This window comes from Nipponia nippon, unplaced genomic scaffold (genome assembly GCF_047370975.1).
Source record: "Nipponia nippon isolate SJK-2023a ecotype South Korea unplaced genomic scaffold, ASM4737097v1 scaffold_5, whole genome shotgun sequence".
Taxonomy (NCBI): Eukaryota; Metazoa; Chordata; class Aves; order Pelecaniformes; family Threskiornithidae; genus Nipponia; species Nipponia nippon.
In genome coordinates, this window is record NW_028262369.1 from 75,750,831 (window position 1) to 75,777,536 (window position 26,706).

General features: G+C 52.1%; 2 protein-coding genes across 4 annotated transcripts in view; both read right to left on the reverse strand.

Moving 5' to 3' along the window:
- Nucleotides 1-26,706, reverse strand: part of HOXD3 (homeobox D3) — a 32,095-nt gene continuing 5,389 nt past the window's right edge. The window contains exons 2-5 of one of the 2 annotated variants that reach the window (XR_015699005.1): nucleotides 7,931-8,014; nucleotides 3,926-4,471; nucleotides 2,470-3,464; nucleotides 1-1,150 (exon numbers count right to left, since the gene is read on the reverse strand). Coding sequence is in view for 1 of the 2 variants with exons in the window: in XM_087733323.1 (XP_087589449.1) it covers nucleotides 2,710-3,464; nucleotides 3,926-4,421 (1,251 nt within the window). In the remaining variant the exon portion in view is untranslated. Of the gene's footprint in view, nucleotides 1,151-1,276; nucleotides 3,465-3,925; nucleotides 4,472-7,930; nucleotides 8,015-26,706 lie in introns of those variants that run through there. The other variant, XM_087733323.1, reaches the window with a different exon arrangement.
- On the reverse strand, nucleotides 18,285-25,100 carry HOXD4 (homeobox D4). Of its 2 annotated transcripts, none has more exons than XM_087733326.1 (4): nucleotides 24,988-25,100; nucleotides 23,727-23,753; nucleotides 19,265-20,256; nucleotides 18,285-18,855 (listed from the first exon to the last, which is right to left on the reverse strand). In XM_087733326.1, the coding sequence occupies exons 3-4, from the start codon at nucleotides 19,671-19,673 to the stop codon at nucleotides 18,551-18,553; spliced, it is 714 nt and encodes a 237-aa protein (XP_087589452.1). In that variant the 5' UTR covers nucleotides 19,674-20,256; nucleotides 23,727-23,753; nucleotides 24,988-25,100; the 3' UTR covers nucleotides 18,285-18,550. The 2 variants fall into 2 exon arrangements, with proteins under 2 accessions (XP_087589452.1, XP_087589451.1); XM_087733325.1 differs by having other exon boundaries at nucleotides 19,265-20,253; nucleotides 24,988-25,093.

Below are 26,706 nucleotides of genomic sequence, written 5' to 3' on the forward strand. Positions count from 1 at the left end.
ACCAAGTCTGCAAACCCCCTCTCTCTGCAATATGAAAATAATTCAGGGCAGTGTGCCTCAGTAACACCGTGTTTGTGGTCAGGGTTCCTCTGAAACCCCCTTCTTCCTCAGATCTGGGGAAGGGCTATCTATAAACAGCCTTTTCTTTCTTAACAGATTTAATGAAGGACTAATAGTGTAAGTCAGAGCAGACGCTGTTTGAAGAACAGCCTACAGAGCACGAAGGTGGGAAACACTTGGGAAAAGCACATTGGGTTACACCAGGGACAGCCCTGCAGAAATGGTGCCTTGCCATTTTGCAGGTAGAAGCAGGTGATGCAAAATACGTCGTGTTTTCAAGAACACACAAAAAAACCTACGTGGACAATTTCAGCCGTGGGTACATTGGTTACAGAAAGTTTTGGAGATACAAACATATATATATATATATAAAATTATGGAATATTATAGAAGTATAATTCACGAGTGGTGTTTAGCCTTACTTTTTGCATTGTTTCTATGTTTTGTTTACTCCTGGATGGAGCTTCTAAGAAACAATTTGTGCAAAAACTTCCATAGAAAACAATTTTAGGGCTCAAAATGGTTAAAATATGTCTCCGAACAAAGTAGTTTATTCTGCTCTGTTTTGTTTACAGATCTACAACACATATATCCAAATTTGCTTGGGTAAAAGTGAAATTTAACAAAAGATACACTTCTCAACGTAGCACGACATTGTTAAAATTGCACAGAGGGGAAAATAAAACCCTAGGTAATATTTTGAATCGTTACTGTCCAGCCAAACACAAATACCAGAAGGCGAGGAAGAAAGCAGGGAGGAGAAAGAAAAGAAGAAGAAAAGAAAGAAAGGAAACTTGTCTGTGTTGCCCAGAATCGGAGGAGTTAAAATCTCTCTCACAATAGGAATGCCAGGTCCTGTCATTAGAGGATGGAGTAGGAGCCGCAGCGTTTGTCAAACCGGGAACTGGCGCGTCGGACGGGTCGGTGGGGAACACAGAAGTTCGGATCAATCTTTAATTTGACACTTTTAGAAAGAGATAAGAATAGTCTTCTCGGAGCGACGTGTACCGTCAGGAAGAGACTTTAATGACAACGTTTACAAAAGAAGTATCTCTGTAAATCCAGCGAGGGATTCAACACAGCTGCGTAACTAGAGAGGAGGAAACACGAGGGTTCAGAGCATCGTTCCTTTTTTTTCCTTTTTTTTTTTTTTCTCCTTTCTGTTTTTTTTCTCTCTCTCTCTCTCTTTTTTTTTTTTTTTTTTTTTTTTTTTTAATCCTTCCCCGTGTTAGCTGTCCCGTCCGTGGCAGAGAGAGGCGGCGGTGCCCCTGGTGCCGCGGGCAGAGGGGACGGCACCGTCCTCGCCGGGCGCGGGGGGAGCGCGGCGGCACCGCCCAGCCGCTGCCCGCACCCCGCCTCGGCGGCTCCCCTTCGGCTGTACGGATCTGATTGTCAATTTTCTTTCAAAGTTTATTTTTATGAAAAACAAGAGGAAAAGCTCGGGCTTCCAAAGATGTCTAAAAAATTGATTTATGGTTAGTATAAAGACAACAGTATAAATAACAAAGGAGGCGGCAGCTGCTGCGCGGATTGCTATGGAGACCCTAATGAAATTAGCACTATCAGAGGGTTTCTAATTTTTTTGCGTTCTAAGCGTCTAATTTCTTTCCTATTTCAGATAGCCAGAGTGTAATTTAAAAAAAAAAAAAAGAAATAAAAATAAAAGAAGGAAAAGAAAATAGCCCACCGAAATAATAATTTGTGCGATAGATACCCAGTCAATAAATAAATGTTAACCTCACCGAGGTTTTTGTACGCAGGATTTGATCTGAAACGAGATGGCCAAGCGCCCCACTTTGCAGATCGCCTCCTCAAAGCGGCTGCGCCCCCAAGTAAAGGTGGCCTCACCCGGCCGAGCCAGCTGCCGGCCAAGCCACCGAGGCGCTCGAGTGGGGCCAGCCGCTTAGAAATAAATACTTTAAAAATACTTTCGGGTTTTTTTTTTTTTTTTAGTGTAACGGCTCTTCGCATGATGTCACAGTTTGTTTTACTCTATTAACGACTTACGACTTGCCGTCTTAATTAATCCTTACATAAACTACAAACACCAGCCACTGTTACAACTGTTCAAGACTACTCTCTCAACTAGCTCAGACCGAATATACTAAATAGGTGAAATGTAAGTCACCACGGACCTGAATCGCTCTCCCGGAGTACTGGTGAAGAAACTCTACAAATACCCACATAAATACATTAAGACGAGGATAAATAATCAGTGATACAAAAATGTCTCGCTTAAAATAATAAATACATATCATTTAGTCCGATGCGATCCTTACGTTCCGGAAGAATCCATAAATTAACTTCTCTGAAATAAGCTTACGCGCGGGTGAGTTCCCACCGCTCACGACTGGTCTAAAACACCTCAGCATGACGCGCTGCTAACACTACGGCATCTCTAAGACTTACCTTCAAGTACACCAAGCTTATCAGTCCCTCGGTTGGCAGTATATTGCACTGTCATGCTTAGCACAGCTCTAAGAGAAGGGGTCCTGCTCACGGACCTACTCGGGGCTGCGGAAGAAGGAAGGGAGCTGCTAGGGGAGACAAATCCACTAACACTGTTGGCACTCGAGAGCAAAGTAACACTGTCCCGTCAGAAAAGTGAGGTAATGGAGAGAGGAGCGGGCCCCGCCGGCCGCCGCCCCGCTACAGATGCGTGAGCTTGGGTGCCTCCTGCATCCGTCCCTGAGAGGTGTGGTGGGAGGAGAGGTCCGTGTAGGTGGGGTGGGGGTCGCAAGGTCCGTGGTGGTGGCCGCCGGGGATCTGGGCGGCGCAGCTGTAGTCCACGCTGGCGGAGGAGGGGTGCTGCAGGTGCCCCAGGTTGAACATGGGGCCCGAGGCCGGCATCGAGTCCACGAAGTTGCCCCCCACGTAGACGGGGCTGCCCTGCAGGCTGGGGTTGGCGAAGCCGCCGCCGCCGCCGCTCTGCATGGGGTGGGGGTCGTACTCCGCGCCCGCGTAGCGCTTCTGCTGCGGCAGGCAGCTGCTCAGCGGCGCCGTGTAGGCGGCCAGCCCGTACATGCTCTGCTGGGATTTGGCGAAGGAGGTGGGCGAGGGCGCGTCGTAGCTGAGGCTGTTGACGCTGGGGAGCTGGCTGGAGTAGCCGACGTGGTTTGGGCCGCTCAGGGGGGGGCTGCGGTCCGGGGACTGTCCGACGGGGGAGTGCATGATGCCTTTGGCTTTCTGGTCCTTTTTGTACTTCATCCGCCGGTTCTGGAACCAGATCTTGATCTGCCGCTCGGTCAGGTTGAGCAGGTTGGCCATCTCCACCCGGCGCGGCCGGCACAGGTAGCGGTTGAAGTGGAACTCCTTCTCCAGCTCCACCAGCTGCGCGCTGGTGTAGGCTGTGCGCACCCGCTTGGAGGCCGGCCCGGGGGGGCTCTTGTCCTCGCAGCTCTCTCCTGCGGGGAAGAGGCACAGAGAGCCGTTGGTCCCCCCCGAAAGCCCCCCCCCCCGGGGTCCCCCGGAGCCCCGCCGCCCCCTCCCGCTCTGCCGGCGCTCGGGGAGGGGGCGCGGGGGGCCCGGGGGCGGCCTCCCCCCCTCCCTGCCCAGCATACACCCCCACCCAGCTGCCTCCCCCCGGGGGCCCCCTGGGGCCGCCCATCCAGGCGCTGCCAGGACCCGTCGGAGCCGCGCCTGCCGCCGCCGGGCGGGCAGGGGGAGCGGGGCGGGAGCCCCCAGCCTGCCCCACCCGCAGCGCCCGGCAGGGCTGGGACCCCCGAGCGGGGCGGGGGGGCGGTGGCAGCTGGAAGAGCAGGGGACACGGCGCAGGGCCAGGGGGCTCAGCCCGAGGGGTTCAGCCCGAGGGACTCAGCCCGGCTCCCCGGGCGGGCGATGGGCCGGGGCGGGGGTGTCGGGCTACCTGAGGGGGCGCAGGTGCTTTTCTGCTTGGAGTTCTGCCGGGACTCCTTCATCCAGGGGAATATCTGCTTGCTGAGGGTGGCGGTGGCCGAGCCCGAGGAGTTGGGGCCCCCTTTGGCTTTTTTCGGAGGGGGTGCGCTGGGGGGAGGGTTGGGCGGCGAGGAGGGCGGCAGGGCCGGGGGCTGCTGCTCGCCGATGCCCGGGGGCTGGCTGCCCCCGGGGCCGCCCCCGGCCGTCCGCATGCAGCTGCCGCTCAGCTCGCTGCCCTTGTGGGCCGGGGCCCGGCCGGGCGCCGAGCCCTGGACGGAGCAGGCGGAGCCGGGGTACTCGCCGTCCAGGCCGGCCGGGCCGTAGGGCTGGTGGGCCGCGCCGTAGGGGTAGGCGTCGGCCTTGCTGTAGGTGTAGCCCCCGAAGAGCCCCGCGTTGTCGTAGTAGGCGGCTTTCTGCATCCTCCGCTCTGCGATCGCCGAGGCCCGCGGCCCCCGCTCAAATAACATTGACCGCCGCCCCGCGCCTCACGTCGTCGGCCCGGGCCACTCGCAGCCACCTGGGGAGGGGGACAGCGGGGACACAAAAGAGACCTTCAGTGGGGGGCGCCGGCTGGGAGCGCCCGGACCGGCCCCCGCCTGTCCCGCACCCCGCCACCCGCAGCCTCCCCTGGGCGGGTGGGCCCGAGGGCAGCGGGGAGGGAGCGGGGGCACCAGGGAGAGACCGGGGGACATCAGGGAAGGACCGGGAGACATCGAGGAAGAAGCAGGGGACACCAGATGAGGAGCAAGGGACATGAGAGAAGGAGCAGGGGACACCAGAGAAGGAGCAAGGGATATCAAGGAAAGAGCAGAAGACACCAAGGAAGGAATAGGGGACACCAGAGAAGGAGCAGAGTCGCCAGGGAGGGAGCAAGGGACACCAAGGGAAGGAGCAGGGTCACCAGACAGGAGCCAGGGCAAACCGGGGCATGCCAGGGAGAGAGCAGGGCACACCAGGGAAGGACCGGGGGACGGCAGGGAAGCAGTCACCCGAGAGCGATGGTGCTGGGGGGGACGGGGCGACATTGGCGGCCCTTCCTAGAGGCCACTCTTTGAGGCATTTGGGGGGATGTTTTCTTTCTCTGTTCTGTCTTTGGACCGTTCCCGCACGAATTTGGCGGCTGCAGGCGAGGGCTCTCAGCGAGCGAGGCGAGGCCGCGCTGGGTGGCGTCCCCGGGGACCCCGCCGGCCCGTTTCGGCTGAGAGCCCCCGCCGCCCCCTCGCCCGCCCGCCCGCCACGCGTGCGCAGGGCCGCGCCGGGCTGACATGATGGATTGAGCCCGGGCTGCGGCCGGGCAGCGGCAGAAAAATCCCGTCCCCTTTGTAAACCCGGCCTCCTTCTTCCCCCGGATTCCTCCGGAGTTAAAGTATAACCGGCGCCATTCACTCCCTCCACTTTGCACTATAAAGGAAGTCTCAGGTCAGCTCCTCTATTTTAATCCTGTGATGAATTAAATTCCCTCACCCGGCGTTTCTCGTCCCTTTTATTTGTCCCCAGTAGAAAGAACCTGAGACGCTGGAGATCATTTTTAGGGGGTTCTCTTCTTTTTCCAGTCTGCAAACTTGTGGCGCTCCCCTCCCCGCCCCCCTGCCCCCCCGATCAAGCTGCTCAGACCGAAAAAGCACGGTCCCCTTAGGGCAGATGTTTTGGGGCAGGGGGGCTGTTACCTTGCCCCTTGCTGCTCCCGAAACTTCTCTGCGCGTCTTGCAAGATAGAAACTCGTCTGCGATTTTGTTGGGGCTTTTTAATATTCCCTGTTCTTATTTTTCTTGTCGGATAGGGGTTTTCTCTGACATTTTTAGTAATTTTGTAAATTAACACATACTTCACCCGGCAATATAAGTCTGTAGCTCAACCTATCTTAAGGGTTCATTGTATTTCTCCAGGTTTTAAGCCTATTAACATACCAGAGAAGAGTAGCTAGAAATTTTTGAACAATGTCCGATAATTACCATTCTCCAGCCTATACTTAAGCAATTCTACGAGAGAACTGCTCTTTCTCCCGCAGCAGTTGGCACCGCCAAGTACCGCTGATCTGTTCTCTAAAATTCGCCGGGCAACTCGTCTGTGTAACTCGGAACAACCTCAGCGAGCTGCCTCCCGCCGCCGCTCTCGGCGGTTTATCCCCTGTCGCAAACCGCCGCCGTCCTTTTCTTCCCTGAACAAAAGCCTGGGATGATCTGCGGAGCTGATGGAAACGGGAAAAGAGCTTTTTTCCTCTCCTGGGAAATTTTAGTAAAAAAAATGTCTTTGGAAATGGACGGTGGCGATTCAGACGAGTTTTAATGTGCTGTGATAATCTTGACGAGTCTTGAAAGTATTTTTGTGCGAAATAAGTCTGAAGCTCGTTTTCCACTTCTATCATCTGCATTTTCGGGAGCGATCTGGACTGAGGACTTTTGTTAGCACAACACCGCCTTAAGCGTAGGCTTTTATGTGCCTTGTAAAATATAGTTCCCAAAAGAGTACGCAGAATCTTAAGAAAGAATATTGCTGTTAAGCTGTTAAAAGCCTTATTTCTTTTCTGAAATACCAACTGCTTGTGAACTCTGCTTGAACCTAAAAAGGAGGGTATGGGCCATAAATCACATGGACAATGCTCAACTGTTTGGTGGCTCATCTTTAGATCTTAAAAAGAGAGAGAGGGAGAGAAAGAGGGAGAGGGAGAGCTTTCCAGGTTTTGATTTTCTACGAGTGCAAGGCCCGGGGTGATGTTTTTATAGGTAACACCAAAGCAGGGGCTCAACACTTGGTGGTTTGGCCAGAAACAGCCTCCAGGAAAAGAAAAAAAAAAAAAAAGAAGTGACATCCAAATGGTGAGGCCGAGCCGTGGGAGGTGGGCTCGGAGGCACCGGGGGTAGGAAACCGCAAAGTATCCATGTCTGTGTTTCAGATTTCCCTTCCTCCTCTCCAGAAAGGTTAACCTCGCCTGAACTGTTAGGCGTTGCACACGATAATGGGGGTCTTTGTCCCGCCACTGATTCCAGCGGTTTTGGAGGTTACCGGCCCTCTCACGGCTCTGTCTGGGGAGCAGCCGGGAGCCCACGCGTCCACTCCACGCGTGTTCGCGGAGCGGGGCCGGCCCACGCCGGCACTGCCAGCCGCTTTCCTCCCGACACTTTGGTATTAAGCAGTTCTCTTCTAAAACTTCCACTACACTTAATTCTGCCTAGGATCAATATCTAATATGATACCGAATAAATAAGAGGCGGTGAGAGCGGCCAGCGGAGCGGTTATTAAAGCAGCCGGAGCTCTCAGGGTGCATATCAATGCACCTGTCACTGCGGTTTGTAACAAAATTTATGACTGCTAGCGCCGTGGCAGTAAACGCTCCGGCCAGGAATGAAAAGGAAAACACTTCCCAAGCCCCGGCACTTTCAGAAGTGCAAAGCAGCCGGCGCGTAGGAGGGAGCCCGGCAAAAGAATCCCCCGCTCGGCACGTTTCCCGGCCGCCGGCCCGGGGCAGCCCCGTATATAAGGAAAGCGCTGGAGCCGCCGCCGGCCCCGGCCGCCGCGCCGGGCCGCGGGCAGGGCAGCCGGGCGGCGGGGAGCCTCTGCCCTGCCCTGGGCGGGCGGCCGGGGACCCGCCGCTGGGGCTGCGCCTGAGCCGGGGGGGGTCTCGCCTATGGGGGGGCTGAGAGCCCCGCGGGGGGGTGGCTGGCTCCGGCGCGGAGCGGTGGCCGTCGTGGGGCCTCTTAAACCAGCTACCGAGATTCCCCCGGGGAGCCACGGGCTCCCCCCGGCTGGGCGCAGGGCTTGGCGGCTCCCCAGCCGGGCTCGGCTCCCCCTGACCGCGGGCTGCTTCCCGCTGGGCTCTCTGCGGGCTGGTACCGGTTTGGCGTGGAGGGCGCCGGGCTCGGCCGAGCAGCGCTCCCGCCCCGCGGGCCGGCGGCCGGGTGCGGGCTTTGCTCCCTGCCGAGGGCCTGTCGCGCTGGGGAGCGGGAGGCGGATGGAAAAGGAAATGGAGAGAACTCACCACACTTATGTTTTTTCTTGATTTTTGACTTTAACTGTGTGGGTAGGATCTTCAGGTTCCTTGGGATAATCCGTGGGCACAGACCTGCAACAAAAGTGAGAAGTCTCAGCGGAAACGGCTTTGGTTTGGACTTTCTTCCTTAGGACTTCGTTAATAAACGCACCTCTCGCCGGCAGCCCTTCACCGTGTCTCTCCATCCGCGTCAGATCTTTTACCAGACAAAGGGCAGATGCTTCTCTTCATTTATTAATAGCGCTTTGAGAGAGGCGGGGAGCAAAGAAACGAGCAAAATACCCCGGCTGCGGGTCGGACGCGGGCAGGGCGGCCTGCGGGGGCCGCTCCGCCGGGCCCCGCGCACCGGCCGCGGCCGCGGAGCCGCGCCTGCCTCCCTGAGCGCCCAGCCCGGGCCGAGGCGCGGAGAAGCAGCTCACGGCGGGGAGGGAGCCCCATTGCGGGGGAGCTGCGGTCACCCCCGTCGGCCACAGCCACCGCAGCCGCCGCCCGCACCCACGGCCCGCGGAGCGCTCCGCGGGTCTCTCTCCCTTCCTCCCCCCACTCCCGGGTAAGACAAAGATAAGCGAAGAAACCCCAGCACGGAAAATACGCCACAACTATTTGCGTCTTGAAATGAGCATTTTGCATTTGGCAGTGTAACATGTCGACTCAGGACTTTAAGAACTCGAGTGCCAGAAAATCCCCCACAAAGAAGCCCGGGTCCTTATAAAGACGATATCTAGCCACCATAAGCCTTTGAAATGACCTTTGGCTCGCATAGCAATAACTCACCACTTAATGAACAACCAACGGAAGCGCCTCCAATAGCTCACAACACAAGAGAGCTTACAACTTTCCACCAAGTCTTCTCTCTCCCTACCCAAACCCAGTAGGATGCAACATTGCCCCTCCAAATCACCTTAATTTATGCTGGCAAACTGGAGTTAGGGAAATGGAGCTTCATGATTACACATGATGCTCGCTCAGGTTCTTGGCCCGGGCCTGTCCCGGTAACGTCTTATATTATATATTCACGTGGGCGTACGTCAACTTTAAGTGCTTTTTTTTTTTTTTTTTTTTTTTAAAGAGAGTTCATTAGAAATAGCACTTTACAGGGTGTATGAAGGCAGCGTAAGTTGGGTTGCACCTTAGCCCCTGAGTGGAGAGATCATAATATTGCAAAGCGAGTCATTGTTAGCCGCTGTTGATTAACACGGTAAGTTTTCATTTTGTGCCTAATTAATTATCGACTTCTCATCCCTTTCTGAAGCAGCTCCTCAGCCTCACAAGCGATAGCCTTCTTGCTCTAGACATGCTTTACTTGGCGAGAGCTTGGCCAAATACCGAGAGTTCCACGGCCACAGGAATAGCCCCCAAAGTTTGTTCTGCGGAGAGGGGAGCCCGGGCACGCCGGGGCTGTGCTCAGCTCCCAGCACTGCTCCTGCAGAGCCCAGCTCGGAGAAGAAGTTGCCAGAGCTAAACCCAGGGAAATCTTTAGAATTATTCAGGCGTGGGCCCAATATAGGTATTATTGAAATTTTAGGTGAAGTTATAAGTGAGTGCTTCCATCGAGCCAAATGAAATGCTGCTTGCAGTAATTGGATTCAGCTGACTAACTTGGCAGGCCAGCAGCTTGGAGGCATACAGCTAAGAAAAATGTTCACTGCCTTTAACTTCTGATCGAGCAGAGCAACATGCAACAGAAAGAAAAGAAAAAAAAAAAACAAAACCACCCCACCCCAACTTTCTCCCCTTCCCCTCGCCTCCCTGCCCCGTCTCCCGCGGGACGCCGCGGCCCCCGCGGAGGGCTCGCCCGGGTGAGGCGGGGCGGGCAGGGTCCGCGCAGCCTGGCACCCGCTCCTGCCCGCCAGCACAAAGCCGGGCTCTACGCGGGGGCTCTCTAAGAAACACAACCCGCGAGTTCACCCGGGCTCCAGGCAGGCCGCAAGTCAGTGGGAAGAGGTGCTCCTGGGAGAGCCGGGCTGGCTGCAACAGCCCAAGGGGGAGCGGAGCTGCCAGCGTGTGCGGGGAGGCTGCGTGGCCGCTTCCAGCCCCCCAGTCCGCCCAGAGAGGCACCGGTCCCCCCCAGGCACCTTCCCACCGCCTTATCGATCAAACCGCACAAATGCAGGGCAAGAAACTTCTCGGCAGATAAATATCAAGCCGTGCTGCAAACAGCGTGTGTAACTCGAAGGCATGAGCATACCGGTAATATCAACACTAGAACAACTGGGGGAGGAAAACAACAGCCGCTGAGGAACACGAATGCACGGCGAGGGGAAAAGGTTCGGGAAGGCACTTGGCAGGGATATTTAAGAGACCCTATGTAGGGGCTACATTACCGATGAGCCTATTTTAAACCGCCCTTTACAAATCAACACGGCTACCCCCTGCCCGGCTACCCACGGCAACGCATTAACGTGATGCTCAATCTTACTTTGGCAATGGGAGCATCTAGCAAAGTTGTCTCTCCCTCGTTTCTTCGCTTATTTGAAATTCCCTTCCTGAACCACCGCAAATTGGGAGTAGGATAGGGATAAACCTCTTCCCCTAGCCTTTGGGAAGGAGTCCACTTTTTATTTAAAGAGCATAATAAAAAGAAGATACAGCTTAAGACGTTCAAGGAGGTGGAGACCACTCCATGCATTTGCAGCCGTTGTGGGCAGAGATTGCAAACAAATTCCAGACAGTCTCTGAGTAAAGGCGATAATGCAGCCCCTGTGGTTAAAGGTCCCATTTTGTCATGCAGTTGCTTACCTGTGTATCAATTTATCATAAACCTGGGCTCCTCACTTTTCAGGATCTGCGCTTGCAGTTCTTAGAATATATCCTTCACCCTTTGTCTGCAGACAATACTCTCCTAAACCTGATCTTGCGGTTTTACAGACATTTCCATACACCAGAATTCCCGATAGAACGAAAACAGGCTCAGGCTCAACTACCAATAAAAGAGAGCGAGTGGAAATCGGAATTTGTTGGGCTTTAAAAAAAAAAAAAATCAACACACAACCCTTTAGCCATCAGCCTCCTGCAGCCAAAGGCAGCAATTGGCCGGCTCGTGTTTTGTTTTGGTTTTAAATCGTGCGGCCATTGATGAATTTTGGGGGCGAGCAGGAGAAACCCCTTTATAATCAGAAATATAGGCACTGCCTTAAAATACAGGCATATTGGCCCACGTGATCGCGGGAGCAGCTCGCCGGGGCCGAGGCAGGCGCGCTCCCCACGGCCACCCGCGCCCCCACGCAGCGGGGCAGCCGCGCCGGCACCCGCGGGGCGGGCTCCCCCCGCGCCCCGCGCCCCGCTCCGCGCCCCACGCACCGGCCCGCCCGGCCGCGCTGCCCGGCCCGCTCTCCTCCCGCAGTGCTCCGCGCCGCTCCGCACCGCTCCGCTCCGCACCGCACCGCGGCGGCGGCGGCGCCCGCACTTACGCGCCCCGCGGGGCCAGCGGAGCCGGGGAAAAGGTGAATTCCGCGGGATGATCCCAGGGCGCAGAAATTCCCGGCGGAGAAAGAGGAGGTATTTGGGACCGGCTGCAGCCGAGAGTCTGCGCCGAGGGCAGCTCCGCAGCAGCGCTGCTCTGGCCGAAAGGCGCTGGGGCTCACTGGCGTGCGCGAATTTTTGTTTTCTCCTTCTCCGTGCCGGGAAGATGCCGGGCAGCGGGGACTACCCCTGTCTGGAGGCTAAAGAAGCGTTGGGGAAAAAAAACCCTCATGACATTAGTGCGTGTGTGTGTCTGCCCTGAGCTTGCCTCCCCCCCTCTGTGTGTACGGAGAGACATAGAGCAAACCCGATGTATATCCGTCATGTGTGCCCACAAAGCTCCCCAACAATTCCAGTTCGGCAAAAGAAAAAAAAATTATATTAGCTCCTCTGATTTTTCTAACATATCTGTAGCTATAAATACACCACACCTAATCTAACATCTGCTATGATTTCATTACCATCCAAAGCATGGGGATGTGACAGTAACGTATTACCTTACAATACTAACCGTAAGTGCATTGTAACATTTATCTAAATTACATTGCTTTTCCCGACTTTGCAAACCAGTTATAAAAAGATTGGAGTCCAGTGATGGAAACATAAGTTCAATGTAAATTATTGTGTACGGCTTCGGATTTATAATCCTATATTTCTTCGAAACGATGCACTTAAATCTCGCCTCAAGTAAGAGGTAATGGTTCTTTATATCCTTTTCCGTCAGCCATATATTTCGGCGTCCGGGTAGTTTTGCAGAGCCCCCCGCGCTCGCGTGTCTGTGTGTACATACAGCAACCCCTACACGCACAGCGTGTTCTGCATACTTGTGTACATACACACAAAGCCGAACATAATTCTGGCCGCTGTTTAGACATTTTGGATGACGGAGAGGTCTTTCGCTTCCTACACAAAAGTGCGAGGGAGAAGTTGGGCACCGGTCGAGCAAAGAGCACGAAGAGGATTCGGAAGAAAACGCCTGTTTGGAGGGCAGTTCGGAACCCCCTGGAAAAAGCCCCACAGCCCTCGGGTGTCTTTTCAGAGGCTAGGGGGGAGAAAAAAAAAGAAGAAAAAAAAAAAAAAGGCGAAATTTAATGTAAAAATGGAGGACGGCTGAAAGAAAGGAGCGCCTTCGCCACCGCCACCAGAATTAAGACATCGCAAAGGGGACTGAAAAAGTATTAAGGAAATGTTAATCCTTTGGCTGGTGGGACTCCAGCTTTGCGCGAATTTGTCTCCAGTAAAGGATCTAAGACTTCTTCAATCGGAGCATATGTTCATAGAGCAATAAAACAGAAAGATTTACAGTCTCCGCCCGCCCCCCAGCAGCCTCGCACCCTTTCAGGAATTACTTATGATGATTTATAACAACAACTCCGGCAATTGTCAAACTGATAAAATAGCCCGGGCTATATGCGGGAATAAACGCTCTTATGAAAGGGCTGCGATTTATGTTCGGGTCCATTTTACTGCGTGTCTTGGTGGAGTTTGGTTTCTTTCCCGGACCAACAGGATAATATAAAACTTCATTGATAAAAATGTAGGAGTTCCCGTGAAGTAGCAAATCTGTTCCTTAGTCACTACCAAAGCACATAAACATTTGTCATCTTTGAATAATTGAATTAATGTGTTATTGTTTGAATGTATAATTCATAACATAGGAAACTTTGTCTCTGTCCTGCCACCGAAACGGAAGTAATAAAAAGCTACAATCTAGGGCTTTTTAGAAATTACTCCGGCAAGGGATAATAAAGAATATCCTGTTTGTAGAAAGTATTTCCAGCTGACTCTGGGATTTCGCAGAGAAATCTCAGCCTCGTTCTCCATATTCTACGGAGTTTATGGAGACTGGCTTTGTATAAAAATACAAATCCAATTTCCCCCTAGTCCGGGCTATTGATCGGGGGCTGGGGAGGCGGCGTGCCCGCTTCGGAGGCTGGATGCGCCCGGGCTCGTCCGCAGCCCGGCGCCGGGCGGCGAGGCTCGGGCGGAGGCGGGCGGCGGCCGGGGCAGGAGCGGGCAGGGGTTACGGGGAGCGGGGCCGGGGGAGCGGGGCCGGGGCCGGGACCGGGGGAGCGGGGCCGGGGCAGCGGGGCCGGGGCCGCCCGGCCGGCCGGCCTTCCCGCGGGCGGCGGGGGCAAGGCGCGCTCGGCGCCGGCTCCGGCCCCGCTGCAGCCCCGCCGTCAGGACGCGGGGCAAAATTTACGACCCCGCTTGCGGAGGAGCTGAGGGCCTTTCCCCGCCGGTGGGAGCGGGCGGCGGCTGCCCTGGCAGCCGCATTGTTCCCTCCGCGCCGCTCCGCGCCTCCCCGCGCAGGCGGCCGCGGTCAGCGCCGCCGCCCCGGGAGGCGGTGAGCCTGCCTCCTCCGCGGGGCTCCGCGCCGCTCCGCGCCGCTCCGCGCTCGCCCTCTTTCCCCCGCTCCCTGGGAAGCAAAGGTCACCGCTTGCGCCCGGTCCGGCTCCCGGCCGCTGCCGAGCTGGAAATCAGGAAGCAGCGTGCCCTATTTGTCAAGCGTTTGACAGCTGAGTTCATTAAGGCTTAAATAAGAAGGAATAAAAGTAAAAAATGTTTACGTACCGGGCGTCTCTTTTTCGGCAGCTACCAAAGAGCTAGGTGTGCAGAGAGAGGGACTGCACCCTTTGTATATTATATTCTTGGGATCTCTTCAGTTTTCAAGTCTGATAGAGTCCTTTGCTTGGCAGATTAATGACGACTCCCTGTTTCTTAAGGGACGTGCTGAATTAATTATTTCGCAAATCACGTGGTCAGGACTTGTAGAAATCTATTCTTATCATCTTCCTTGCACTTTGAAATTCTGCCTGTTATGACTGTTCCTAGCAAGATTATTTTGGTCTCTAGGCTTGAGGGGGGTGGGAGAAAAAAAAAAAAAAAAAAAAAAAGGAAAAAGAATCAGGGGAAAGGGCTAACAAACATGGCCGTTGGAAGCGGTGTGGCTCTGCACCGAGAGGTCCCTATTTACTGTACTGTACAGTGAGTGGGCTTTGCTATTGACTCTGCCTTTCCCCTTCATTCTTACCTTAACGACTAGTGGTGATATAATATACAGAACTGTATTGATGTATCGGGAGTAACAGGAGGAGCCATTAAGCAGGAGAGAGGGAAAGTATAATCACAAAATGTGCCTCGGTATTTAAACTTAGCGAGCGTGTGCTCAGAAAGGCACACGCACCCTCCCCTCCGTGCACTCCGGGCAGCAAGGGCACACACCTCGTCCCGTGCACCACGCTCCTTCCCCGGGCTGAGCAGGAGCCTGGCTTTTTGGACTCGTGCCTTGACCACGCTGCAGGAGAGAACGAGCCCTCAGTGACAAATATTTATGGCAAAAATAGTGCAATCGACTTCTCCTGGCCGGAGGTATGTGATATTGTCTGAGGTGCTTACGCAGGGGAGAAAAAAATGATGTTTGCCTTAGGTGGACGGGAAAGTTTAAACTCTCCAGGTTTGTGTTTTCTTGTGATCCTTCGTTTGTATCGGCTGAAAAAGTGAAGCTTCCTGCTCAGAGAAAGCTACTCAGTGCATCGCAATTTCAGATGTCCATTTCTTTTTAAATTGATACGTTCCAGGACTCACCTAAAAGGCACACATCTGTGTGGGGATCGAGGTGGCTTCAGGTGTGGCTCCTCGCCTACTACCACACATGCATAAATCCGGGAGTCATTCTAGGAGGGCTTGTTAAATGCAAAGCAGTAGCAAATGGATGACAGGCACTTTTAACTGCAGCCTAAATGTAAATATAGACTCCAGCTTGGCCTAGAGTCACACCATTATGGCTGGGGCAATCAGCAAACCTGTTCAAAGGGACATTTGGAAGGATGCTATGCAGAGTCACTCATCTTTTAACACTGTAATGATGGGAGGGACCAACATTTTCACAGAAGAGACCCACCTTGTAGGGACTGTTTGTTCAAGGTACAAACCAGAAGCTATTTCTCTACACCTTTTATTATTTCAAATGTATATGGAGGGCTTACATCAAAACTACAGGCGACAATTATTATAAATAGCGCTTTAATCAATGGCAGCAAAACATTGGCAAAGTCTATAAAAAGCATCACACTTCAACAGAGATGAGAGCATTGCTGGACAATGCGACCATTCGACAAAGGCTCCAATGCACAACGTTTCACCCATGATAGACAAAAATAACCAGCTTCCCTGCCTACACAAAGTAACTCCGGAGGAGGGCTAAAAACCAATAAAAAATAAACCTCAGGTTTGTTTTCTGTGGGAGATAATGTCCAGTGGGTGCTTCTGGTCGTTATTACAGACATTCCTGACCCTTCAGGGCACTGGCAGCTGGAAACTATTTCTTTTGGTACTTTCTGCCTCCAGTTCATATATTCTGCCAGCTTACAGCACAATTACAACTATGTAAACTTACAGTGCCCCGGCCTCGCTCAAAGGGGACTTGCAAACAGGGTTGTAAGAACTGTGCCTGCTGAACCCAACACTCGTCCTGGAGATATTAACATTTCAAAAGACAATGAGACAAATTCTGCTCGCAGCTACATCCCTGTTTGACTTCAGTGGGCGGGGGAAGGAAATCTGGGAGCAGAATTTGGCCCTTTAACTTTGGGAGCCATTTCTGTCAATGAGAAGTACAAAGCAAGGATTTGCTTATCCAAGGCCATTATTTTCCAGAACTGTACCACAAAGTTGGTAGCTCTCTCTCGAATCACACGCTTGCCCTGCTCCCAGCCAACTTATCACAGACTTTAAGTAGACAGCGGGAGTCCGGGAGGGGGATTTTCAAGAAGATCAGCCAGAGAAGTTTTTCTTCTTTTTTTCCCCCCCCCCCCTTTTTTTTTTTTTTCCCTTTCCCCAGATTCGTATGAAGAGCAAAGGCAGGGCTTTGGACAACTCTGGAGACGAAAGGCCGCTACCGCAGGAACCGGGTGTAACAAAACTTGAAAACTTGGCTCAGGAATTCCCTCCTCAAGCGCTGCTGCTCGCTGCTCTCCATGCCAGAGAAAGGGAAGGGTAGTTTGGGTCCAAAAGGTTAAGGGTTTAGAGGTCACTCTTCCCGGCTGAAATACAACTAATCGAATAGAAAATTTGTCCTCTGGGTGAACCTGTTCCTGCAATTTAGCCGAACTTCAGTAAAATACCTTTTCAGCTTCTCAACGTGAAGGCGTCAGAAAAAAGACGTCTTTACTATGTATGAACTCGGTGCTTTTTGTCATAGAAACAATGATGCGAATAATGCGGGAATATCCATCTTTAATATCACGACGTGGAGATATTCAAGTATTGCCATGTGCAAGTCTGAGAACTGGGCTAACCCTAAGGAAGAACAAAGAGTTTTCTCCAGGCTCTAAAACAAAAGACCAAGTCTTAAAGACACTTTGCGGACTGCTAGGGATGAGAAAAGGGCAGAAATTAACCGCTGCCCACAGTTAATGCAGCCGAATACACTCCTGTTGAAAAGCTTGCCTTTTATTTTCGAATTCATTCAAGCCCATTTTGGCCAGTGTTTTCCCGAGTGAGCCCAGAAAGCAGTGAGTCCTCAGTGGGAAGCACCCAGCCTGGAGATGGTCACCCCCTGCTCTTTCCACCTCCCTTCAGCGTTTGCACTGGGTTTCCTTCTTTCCCCCTTTTCCTTTAATAAAGGAATCATCTCGTTACAATTTCGATGATATTGTCCCTCTGCCAGGCTGCCCTGAGGCTACAGGAGGTAAGGGCTGAGCTTTAAAACCGCCTGAGCCGAGGTGTAAGTGGCTGAGGCAGCTGGTTTGGCTGGGTTTGGTAGTTACAGCACACTAAAACTTTGGCACGATGCAGCCAGCAACCAGGGACAAATCCGTGGGTATTGGACCAGCTCTGCTCCCATCCAAGCCTTTCCCCTTTCCCTGAAAGCAACTTGCTGAGATCTCCAACCATTGAAGTCATGTGTTGTGGTTTGCCTAAAAACTATCACTGTTCTTCAAAAAAAAAAAAAAAAGAAGAAGAAGAACCCAGCAGACCAAAATAACCCCAAAACAAAACAAAGCAGCAACCCACATAGCCTCTCTCTCTCGGGCAGAAAAGAAATTTAAAATCTGATTGAAAGAATGCATTCAGCTTTCAGCTTTGAATGGCTCAGGTTATATCAGAAATTGGACTAATTTTTCACTCTGGGGTTTTCTTTTTAGTTTTTTGTTGCGGGGGTTGGGGTTTTTTGTGGTCTTTCCCCCCCCCCCTTTTTTTCCACCCCCATTTTTAAATGAGGTATCGATGGTTTAAAGCACAGCGCTGAGCAGAGGAGACTTTGGAAACAGATTTCAAGCCTGTTAGCCCTGGATGGCACACGGTAAGGAGCAGGGACGCTTCTCCTATTCACAAAGAAGGCAATTCAAAAACAGGGACAAGAAAGTTGTGTACGTTCAAGACAAGTAAACATTACACATGTGTTCATGAGACTGGGAAGGAGAAATACTGTATTTCAGCTACCCTTCCCCGTTTTTGGTTTGACTATTTTTCTTTTTATCTTCACTCTTCTACGTAACAAATAAATAAATACGCTAACACTATCAGTACATAAAATAACCCGTTTTCACTTAATTCCTATGCACAGCTTCTGAGACGTTATGGAAATGAGCAAGTATTTTCATTACACCAAGAAAGGTAAAGCAGCACAAAAAGTCCACAATTACTAGTCTTTATGTTCAAATAAAAGACTATGCTATAAATTTCCTGTCCTCAACTTGCCCAAATGCATCCTCCCGAAATTGCATGGGATAAAAAGACAATTAAAAGTAAAAATCCCAGAATAAAGCATCAAACCTTCACTTTCAAATTCAAAACTGAAACACAGGACAGTTTCATTTTCAATGATTTATTACTTTTTATGGACAGAAGGTCTCGTTTAATATTTTCCCAATTCCCACTGCCTGCATGATGTGTCTTTTTTTCCCTCTCTCTCTTTCCGCCCCCCACCCCCTTTTTTTTCTTTTTTAGGTTGTGCTAGCAGAGGCAAATAAAATAAAAGTCCAAAGTAGCGTCATTTTGTCTCCTGTGTACAACGGTACCTTAAAGAAAGATGACAGTTTCTCGAGTCCTTAGCTGCTACATGCAGGTTCTGCTTGGGCAGTGTCAGTTATGTACAGTACTGGTCAGAAGCAAAGGATGAAATGGAAAATTTCACCTCTTCTACAAAGTTGTCAAGTCAGTCTGATGGTCCTTGGAACCAGTCTGTAAATGGGGGTTTGAACCAGAGGAAGAAGACCTGCCCTTCGTGTTGGGCAGTTTGTGGTCTTTTTTCCACTTCATTCTTCTGTTCTGAAACCAGATCTTGATCTGGCGCTCAGAGAGACACAAAGTGTGGGCTATCTCGATACGGCGGCGCCTGGTCAGGTACCTGTTAAAATGAAATTCTTTTTCCAGTTCTAGGACTTGCTGTCTGGTGTAAGCTGTGCGGGAGCGTTTAGGTTCCCCTCCGTTGTAATTGGGATTCACTGGGAAAAAAATACGGAGAACTTTACAAAGCTAATCTTGACTTGCCGGTTCGACTTTACAAAAGAAAACCTTACGAGCTGCGAGCATGTGGCCGGGCTGGATTCGTCCCAGTTGCTTACAATGGACGGGCTGCTCTCCCCCTCATTTAAGGCAGGCGCTCCAGGCACACGCAGCGCAGCTAGGTAGGCTGGGAGCCCCTAGCAGGCTCCTAAAATGGAGTTTTTCCCCTGCACGGCAAAGCCCCGCATGGCCAACGGCCTATTTCCTCAGCAATAAAAATTTATGACGAGTGTAATTGGCTACCTCGGCTTAAAAAGCTCGTCCACGAGTCTGGCAGGGACTCGGGCGAGCGTCGCTGAGGACGATCGGAAGCAGGGTAGAAGAGCAAAGTAAGAAGAGGATCCTTACCCGAGTTAACATGGACTTTCTTCATCCAGGGATAAACTACTGCTGGCTGCTTAAGTGCTGACCCGTTTGGGGGTTTGAGGGCCGGCTGCTGGCTGCAGGCTCGCGAGTTGGACATTGGAGGCGGTGGACAATGCTCTGCTTGGCCGGGGAAGTGGCTCGCCGGGCCGGATTGCTCCTGTCCGTGACCCCGCGGCTGCACGGCAGAGCCTGGGGCATTGCTACAGCTAAAGGGCTGCTCGCTGTAGTTTGACCGTGGGTAGAGTCCCTGGTGCTGGAAATCAGAGCCCTGCGAGGCACTGTAGTACTCGGCCCCCTGCTCGCCTAGGTAGCTATTCTGCAAATATTCCTCGCAAGGAGGAAATTTGGGATCCACATACTTAGAGTTCACCATATACGAACTCATGGCCATTAATTTCTGAAGGTAGAAAATACTAATTTTTCTCGTGTTGTCTTTTTTTCCCCTGCCATAGAGCCCTCCTACTTGCTGTCAACTGAATAAAGTTAGGCGGGCATGTGACCGGCCCGGCCAATGGGGAGGCGGGAGCCGATCACCGGATTTCTCCGCAGCTCAGCATTTCCACCAATTTCACTCCATAATATCCCGGTAACCGGGTGACCCCCCTCCCCGGCGGGTCGCACCCCCCGGGCCAGGTCCCGGCGGTGCGGGGACGCTCCTCGGGCGGCGGCCGCCTCCCCGGCCCGCAGGTAGGGCCAGCCTTTTGTCCGAGCCGCCTGCCCGCAGCCCCCACCGGCGGTGCCCCGCCGGCCGATTGACCGGCCGCAGTCGCCAGCGGGGTTCGTCACCTCGCTTGAAATAAAATATCGAAAGAAATACGCGGAGCGAGGAGCTGAAGTGGGGTTAAAAGGGAGGAAACGGGCAAGGAGGCGAGGAAAAGAAAAGCCATCAAAGAAGAGGGTAATATGACGTACAATGGATCTGTCCTGTCTTTGTCTCGCAGAGGTCATCCAAAAGTTACCAGAATTTAGTTCTGCTGAATAAAATTAGGCAATCAGTAACTTCTCATTCACTTTCAAGCCTCAATATATATGTGTGCACACGTATGGGGGCACACAGGCAAACGCCCACGTATATACGCGAATCTGTACACGCGTGTGAGTAAAATCATACAGATGGCAAGAAACCGTTCACTTTTAACCGCTGAAGTTCAATCAATTGAGCTGAAGACGGCATTTAATTAGGTTAAAAATATCACGGGTTTAATGAGGTAAATTCGGTCTTCATTCATCAATATCATTCCTGGAGCACAAGTAAATACCTTCCAGTGAGGCGAATGCTGCTTTTGCTGCTGTCGTAAATATTTTGATGCGATCTGGACCCTTGACAGAAAAAATTTGCTAACTTCTGGCAGATCTAGCTAATTCATGAGTATCTTTTTAAAGATTCATTCACTGATTGGTAGATAATTTTTTTTTTCAGAAAATTTGTAACTTCTGCTGAGATTAACTGTTTAAATTCACAGTCTGTCAGTGAGAGTTACGACTGAACGACAACTGAAATTTTAAGAGACGTCCTAAAACCTAGCAAATAGGAGGGAGGCAGCAAAACTTTTATAATTTCTGAGTGTTCGGCACGCACACGCCTTTTGATTCCGCCAGTATTTAAACTTCTAACCATTTGCAGAAAGGTGAAGTTTTTGCATCGACCATATATTCCCCTAGAATCGAATCTGTGACTATATGAATATCACACAAATTCGGTTCTACAGGGTATATATAGACAACGTAATAACATTCTGTTTTCATCTACAATAGAGCAGGTCTTTGCAATTCTCTTAGTCCTTACTGTCTTCTGAGGAATGCAAACTATTCTGCTGGGACTCAGTTCTGAAATACGGATTTGCAGGAAGGTGGGATTTCAGAAAAGATTCACGCTTGGTATTATCGCTGCAATAGAGCTCTACGACTCTCCACCAATTTATAGCGATGAATTTCGCCTACCAAATTCTCAGAAAGACCTGCTGCTCACTTTAAATGCTCTGCCGTTTACGTCCTCGCTACGAAAAACGGACGTTACCGGTCAAATTGCGCTATTTAGAATAATAATGGTTAAAATAATTTAGAAAAGAGCCTTTATCTATTTAGGCTAACACGAATCTGAAGAGATTCTCCATAATTAGAAATCCTCCCCCCCCCCAGACAAAAAAAAAGAATTAAAAAAAAAAAATCGAAACAGAAGTAAAGCAGCCGACAACAGAAACAGCGATCGGTGAAAAAGAGGAGATTAAAGGCTGGAGTTAGTTGCTCTCGGGAAGCAGAGAGTTTCCAAATTTACCTTCATCCCATTATGCTGGTCTAGCTATTATCCCTGCGAGCTGCCTGCGAGCCGCAGCCTCGCACCCTCCCAGGTTCTCCCCGCCGTAGCGTTTATGGTGAAGGGCAGGGCGAGAGGTCAGCCGAAATCATTTACAAACATATCACAAAGTTTCATTATTTTTACTTTGTCGACAGCGGCACACAGGAGTACAAAAGTTCATGAATTGTGTCTGACCCAGCTCCTCACTGCTGTCCTGCGGTCAACCTCTTCTCCTTCCACTATTTAAAACAGGCACCATAAGGACAAATAATGGTGCGGGTGTGATACGTCCAACCACTGCGGAGGGCAGATTTGGGGGTGTTGCGTTTATCCGAGCGATGTGTACCGGTTTGTTTGCCTGCCTTCAACTCCCAGCTGCCTGATCTGGAGGATGCTATTTTTAAACATCTGCTTTCTTAGCACTGCGGTGGTGTCTTCTTCACAGCAAGTGCAACTCGAAACGACTTTGTGTCCCTAATCTCTTTCCCCCCCCCGCCGCCCCGGATTATTTAAATCTCCACCCAACTATTTTAAGCGGCTCGCCCCGCTTTCTCCTCCTTTCTCTGAGGGGAGGGGGGATAGCACCCCCCCGGGGCGGGGTATTAACCACCCGGCTGAACTGGCAGGGTAACACCCCCCCCCCCAAACGGAGCCTGCGTTTGGGGCAGCCCCGGGAGCGGCCAAGCCCGCCGAGGGCTGCCCGGGGAGAAGCGATGGGGCTGGGGAAGCAGCAGCTCCCCGCTCTCTTTAATACTACACATTTTCATATTTGTTAGACGCTGTGACCTGCGTTTCACCTTATTGCACGACTTGCTCAGACAGGTCAAAGCCAAAGAGTTATTGATGAACAAAAGCGTTATATATTCACCTCCTGTTCAACTGCCCATACAAAACGCTTTTGATCTACCAGGCTTTTTGTATTCTGGTTCATAATCAGTATGCTAAATGTACGTTGGCAGAAAACAAGTAATCCATACATTTAGGGCCGGCCCTGGAGTAAAATGCCAAGGGCATCTACACAGCGCAAGGCTGAGCTACGCGGGGAGGAAAGTTACCTATGGAACAGAATTAAAACTGCAACGCTGGAGGCGATTCTTTAGTTCGTATTTAAAGGGCTCGAAAACCAATATCTCCACATAAGGCAAAAAGAGAAGAAGCCTGGCACAAGCAGTGAAAGAGATTATTTATCAGCAAGCAGGGAGAAACGCAAACAAACACAGCTCCGCTCCTCGACAGCTCCGGGGCTGGCAGAAGCAGGGAGGGCAACATATACCGAATGAATGAATCTGCAAATATCGCAGGCTTTCTTTTCCTCCTTGAGAGACAAGCCGGTCTCAGTCTGAAGCACCAGGACTGATGCACTTAGCTCCTTACTGCAGCCAGAAAGGTCCAACAGCATTGCCTGCTGCACACAGATCTGCTGCCCTCCCCTCGGTCCCCCCAGCGCAACTCATGCGGGACCATCGGGGATGCGGAAACCCCTGCAGCAAAAGGTTGCCCTCCTAAGCTCAGACACCCACTCCCCCCCGCGCCTTCACAGCATTTACATCCACGTTTGACTCTCCCTTGCCCGGAGAGACCTAGTACCAGAGGACGAGCGCTGCCGCCCCGCACGACCCGGCTGCAGCGTGGGCTGACCCGGCTGGCTGGCGCTGACAGCCTCCAGCCTCCTTCACTCATTCACCAGGCTATGCCAAACGAGGTCGACGTTAGAGAGCAGGCACAACTCCGCTTTGCACCCCGTCTGGAGACAAGGGGGGGGAGCCCAGGTCCTGAGGCGCTGGGGCACGGCGCCGCCCGCCCGGGCTCTGGGCGGGGAGGCGCTGGGCGGCCCCGCCGAGCCGAGCCGGAAAGGCTGCTGATTGCCTCGGGGGGGTGAAGAGCAGGAGGACACCTGTACAGCCCTAGAATAAACCCCCGGGAGGCTGCACCTTTAGCGCTAGCCGGGGTTATGACATGGTACCACAAGCCGACTCCACAGAGACTTCACATGCTGACAGCCTTTTCTCCTTTTTTTTTTTTTTTTTTTTTTTTTTTTTTTGTAGCAACATTCAGCAGGGATACATCAGTTTAAATTCTTCCAGTCTGGAGGGAAGAAACAGGATTTTCAAGCATCGCAAACTCTACAAGAAATAAGAGGTTACTTACCGTGGATGTCCTTCCATGCTGCCGAACCTGTTGCAATAAAAACGTTTGTTACTGTTGTATTCCACATACGGGTGATATTTCTGGAGAACAGTTACAGAGCACGTTTGATAGATGAAGGCAGAGAGGAGCTGGTGGTAAATCCTGCGAGCAGCGGAGTGGTGGGGTGGAAGCCCCTTCCGAATGAGGACCACGTTGCATTCAGGCAGTTTTTTATGAACACATGCTTTCCCTGTGACCGGGGTGTGATCTTTCACTTTTAATATTCATAGTCTAGATTTTATACTGGATAATTTCTAAAGGGATGAAAAGTCAGACCTCCCTCTTTCACTGATGGAAAAAAAAAGAATAACAAAGGCCTTTTTTTTTTGTTCTGTGGCAATCCAGTCACTTACAAATGAAATATTCAGATCACCTTTGCTAAACCATCACCCATAAAATGTCACAATATGCCAGGCAGCATCGTATCCGTGCTGAGCACAGAAAGAACTACAATTTTATAAGAATAAAGCTCGGATTACTCTAGGATAGGTCCCCTTTAAGATCACCTAATTAACCAAACAGTAACCACGACACATGCGTCTTTGTTTTCATTACAGAAGGACGGATTTGACTTGAACTTTCCTTCAAATCTCGTAATAAATACATTCAAAGATCACATTAAGGAAAACAAAAACACGCGCTCGGTCTAATGCTCCTGAAAACGCAACCTATATTTTAGAGGAAAATGCTAATATTGGGGGTTTCTTTTCTGTAAGCGATTTTTCACCCCTTCTGTCACCTTCCTACGATATCTTGGGAAGTTATCGTATTACACACAGAGCGATTGCCTCGGTATCAATAGTTCACTAGATAGAGCTTCCCAAGACTTTTTTTTGTTAAAAAAATATTTTCTTAGTTCTGCCCACTCTTGATAGCATTCAGAGCTTGCGAGGACAGTGGAACAATATCAGCGTTTCGGCACTAAACATTCTCTTACGGGTCCTTTCCTTTCTTTTTTATCCTTTTTTTTTTTTTTTTTTTTAATAAAAAAGGCTAGCTTCCAATCAGATGTCCCATTAAATTCCGCAATCTCGGACGGGGAGCAGCCCGCTCCTCCCGGCGCTGCCCTCACCACCTGAGCTCTACCTGTCCCTTTTCCCCAGCAAAGCTGTTCCGCAGTGCCGGGCGGAGCAGCGCTGCTTCCCCACTCCCACGGAGTTTCCCGGGGCAGGGAGGGAGCCCGGGCGCGGCGGCGGCGGGGGGAGGCTGGTAGCGGACTTACTGCGCGCCCCCGCCGCGGCCGGGGGGAGCCGGGAGCAGAGGTGCCTGCACGGCCGCATTCCCGCAGACGGTTCCCTGCTAACACTTTCCCGATTACTGCTTCCAGGAACGAAAGCATCTGCACTTGTATGCTCTTAAACTAATTTATGGTGGGAATTATATTTTGGCTTGTCAACTCTCAAGCCATAAAACAAAGTTTATTGGAATCACGTGCTTCTAAATAGCCACTCAGGACCTATCTCTGTGGAACCATAAATAACCTTCAGCTTTAAACTTTTATTCGCTAAATAAAGGTTCGCTGAATCTGTCCTGTAAAACGGGACCGGGTCGGAAGAGCGGGGATGGGCGGGAGGTCAGCTCCGCGGCGTTATGCCGGCCTTTTTGAGGAGCGTGTTGGAGGGAAAGCTGCTCAGAGGGGAGTTAGCGCTCCCGAATTGCTCTCGAGAAGGGAGCCGGGTGCATTTTGCCGAGGGTACCCGTTTGAACCCTTTCTTTGCATCTCTGAGGGGACAGGGAAGCCCATCGTCAGTAAAAAACCCAGAAGTACTGGGGGGAGAGGATATCCCTCTCTCCCTTCCCGGGATGTTTATGGGATTTTGGTCAGGCGCCCCTGGAAAATGGTTGTGACTCGTTCAACTCGGGCGAGCCGTGCCAGGGGCTGCGGGCTCGCCAGGCACCGGGCCGACCTTTGCAAGCGACCAAACTGCTGGAAACAGCGAGGGCACCGGGCTTTGGAAAGGGAGAAAGTGTGAAGCCTGCCACAATGAGATCTTTGAGGACTGGAAGTTTAAGGAGGGTTATAAAACAATAAAACAGCCCTGGTGTGAAGGGAGCAGGGTGTGAGTTAGCAAATGAGAATTTCAAGGAGCCCGAGGACAGGAAGTCAAATGTCCCCGGCAGCCACACGGCATGCGGGAGCCCGGGCACCAGCTCCCGATCTGTCGTGGCTAAGATGAGGAAGTTGGAGCGGCCAGCAGCTCCTGGTGCCCCAAGGAGGGGCTTGTCCCTTCCCTAGGGGGCGAGGAGCCGCGTCCGCCCCGTCGGGGACCGGCCGCGGGCAGAGGGGACCGGCCGCTCCCCCGGCCCGCGGGTGCGGATGCCGATGCGTCTCTGCACAGGGGCTCAGCCCTGAAAAGCCAGCCAGCTTCGGCTCCTTGCTGGGTGGTGGCACCAGCGGGGTGGTGCCTATCTAACGCCAGTTAGGTCCCTCCTGGTCTGCTCTTACTTGGCCATTTCCTACTGAATCTGGCTATACAAGTTTGAAATTGCCTAAAAGGGGCAGCCTAGCTCTCGCCGTACTCTCCAGGTGGCTCAAATCACAGTTGATCTATTAGTTTTTCTCCAGAGAGCAAGAGGCGTCCTGAGCTCCTTTCCTGCTCCTTCTTTCCGACGCGGGGTTACTTTGCATTCCGCTATTTTCCTTGCTTCGTGTCAATGCTTTAATCATACAGCATCACCTTCATGCTTTATTACCGGCCTAAGCTGGGGAACGGCTCTTTCTCCGTGTTGCCCCCCTGCCCAGGGCAGCTGGCAGGGGCAGTGCGTAAGGTGACATTTCAACAACTTCATCGGGTGGCCGATGAAAGCCCGGGGGATCCGGCCAGGCGCCCCCGGGAGAGGGGTGGGCTGCCCTGCGTGGGGCTGACTCGTGGGTCGCTTTCAGCCGGAGCACGGCGCGCGCTCCCAGCCCCGGGCAGGCGGGGGAAGGGCTCCACGGGGC